This window comes from Penaeus monodon, chromosome 24 (assembly GCF_015228065.2).
Source record: "Penaeus monodon isolate SGIC_2016 chromosome 24, NSTDA_Pmon_1, whole genome shotgun sequence".
Taxonomy (NCBI): domain Eukaryota; kingdom Metazoa; phylum Arthropoda; class Malacostraca; order Decapoda; family Penaeidae; genus Penaeus; species Penaeus monodon.
Window position 1 is genome coordinate 4,850,011 of NC_051409.1, and position 1,390 is coordinate 4,851,400.

A 1,390-nucleotide genomic window follows, 5' to 3' on the forward strand; every position below is an offset into this window, starting at 1 on the left:
ACGTGTATGAGTGTTTTGATCTCTGCCTTATCCCTTATACCTCCAGGTTACAAGTACAAGGGCTCTGAGAATCCACTCGTGTTAGAACTGGACTTGAGGTCGACTGTGAGCTGTCACTTTCAGCTTCACTTGTACCCTTGGGACGAACAGGAATGCGAAGTGATGATAACGGTTAGTGTTATATCCTTATATCTGTCGGTAATCATTGTTAATTCTTGTAAAATTCGTAATTGTTTACATCTAGATAGTTTGATATTTTTCTGGTCCCACTGAAACAACGTCCACTGTCAGCATAAAGTGCGAGAGTATCTGCACACTAGGTACATAGACTTGAGCAATACTATGGCGTGTATTTTTCCTAATTTGGTACCAACAGGTGGCGAACGTGGCCCCAGGTGGCGTGAACGTGAGCCGTGACTCGCAGGTGGTGCATTGCCCGACCATCTTGGACCAATACCACGTCAGGGACTGCTCTCTGAGGGAGGGAACTCTGACCCTGTTGCTCCGTCTGTCCCGTCGCTACAAGTACCGCCTATGGACCACCTATTTGCCTACATACCTCCTTCAGTTGTTGGGGTTCGTGTCCACCTGTTATTTCGAGACAAAAAGTGACTTTAGTAGTGTTCTCAGAATTTATATGTTTCTAATTTCACAATGACATCTTCTTTTTTCGGCGACAGGTATTGGTCGCTTCACTTGCCCGTGGACAAGTTCAACGAGCGAGGCACCATGAGCCTGACGATGCTGCTGGTGCTCATCTCGCTCTACACGGAGACCAGCTCTTCTCTGCCCAGCACGGCCTACCTCAAGCACATCGACGTGTGGTTTGTCTTCAACATCTGCTTCCTCACTCTCATCATCGGCATCCACCTGGCCACCTGCAGCAGTGTCAGTGAGGGCACTGGATCTGACCACCAGTCGACAGGACCCCTTTTCTTGCCTCGTTCCCTGATCAGGGACAGAGACAAATCAAGCAAGTTCTCTTACAAGCATGAGAAGGCTCTGACTGATCCCTCATTTGTGCTAGGGGTCAGCAGAGTCGTGTGTGCCATTATATTAACTGTCTTCAGTGCAATCTACTTCTGGTTGATCTGGTAGAGAAAAGGATTGCACGGCACATCAATTTTCATTCATCCATTCATGTTGAAATTGTATTTATAGGAATTTCACATTAACTGACGAAATCATAGATCGCCAGAAAGATTATTTATAAAATTAAAATGTATCCTTTATGGAAGAAAACACTGATAAGCCTACTTGTCTCTACCATAAATGCTGAGGATTAGGGATTTCACGTGTTCATATGATCTGTATTTAACACAGTAGCAAAAAGTCAAAATCTATCTCTAACCCAGGGACAGGAACGTCTTTTTTCTCACTAGGCCTCCCC

At 45.4% G+C, this 1,390-nt stretch overlaps 1 protein-coding gene across 1 annotated transcript in view; it reads left to right on the forward strand.

The window, feature by feature from the left end:
- The window catches only part of LOC119588815, a gene marked incomplete in the record, with an annotated part of 17,943 nt that extends 16,885 nt beyond the window's left edge, over positions 1–1,058 (forward strand). The window contains 1 exon segment of the mRNA XM_037937462.1: positions 682–1,058. Coding sequence (XP_037793390.1) covers positions 682–733 — 52 coding nt within the window.
- Between the last annotated feature and the right edge of the window lie 332 nt (positions 1,059–1,390).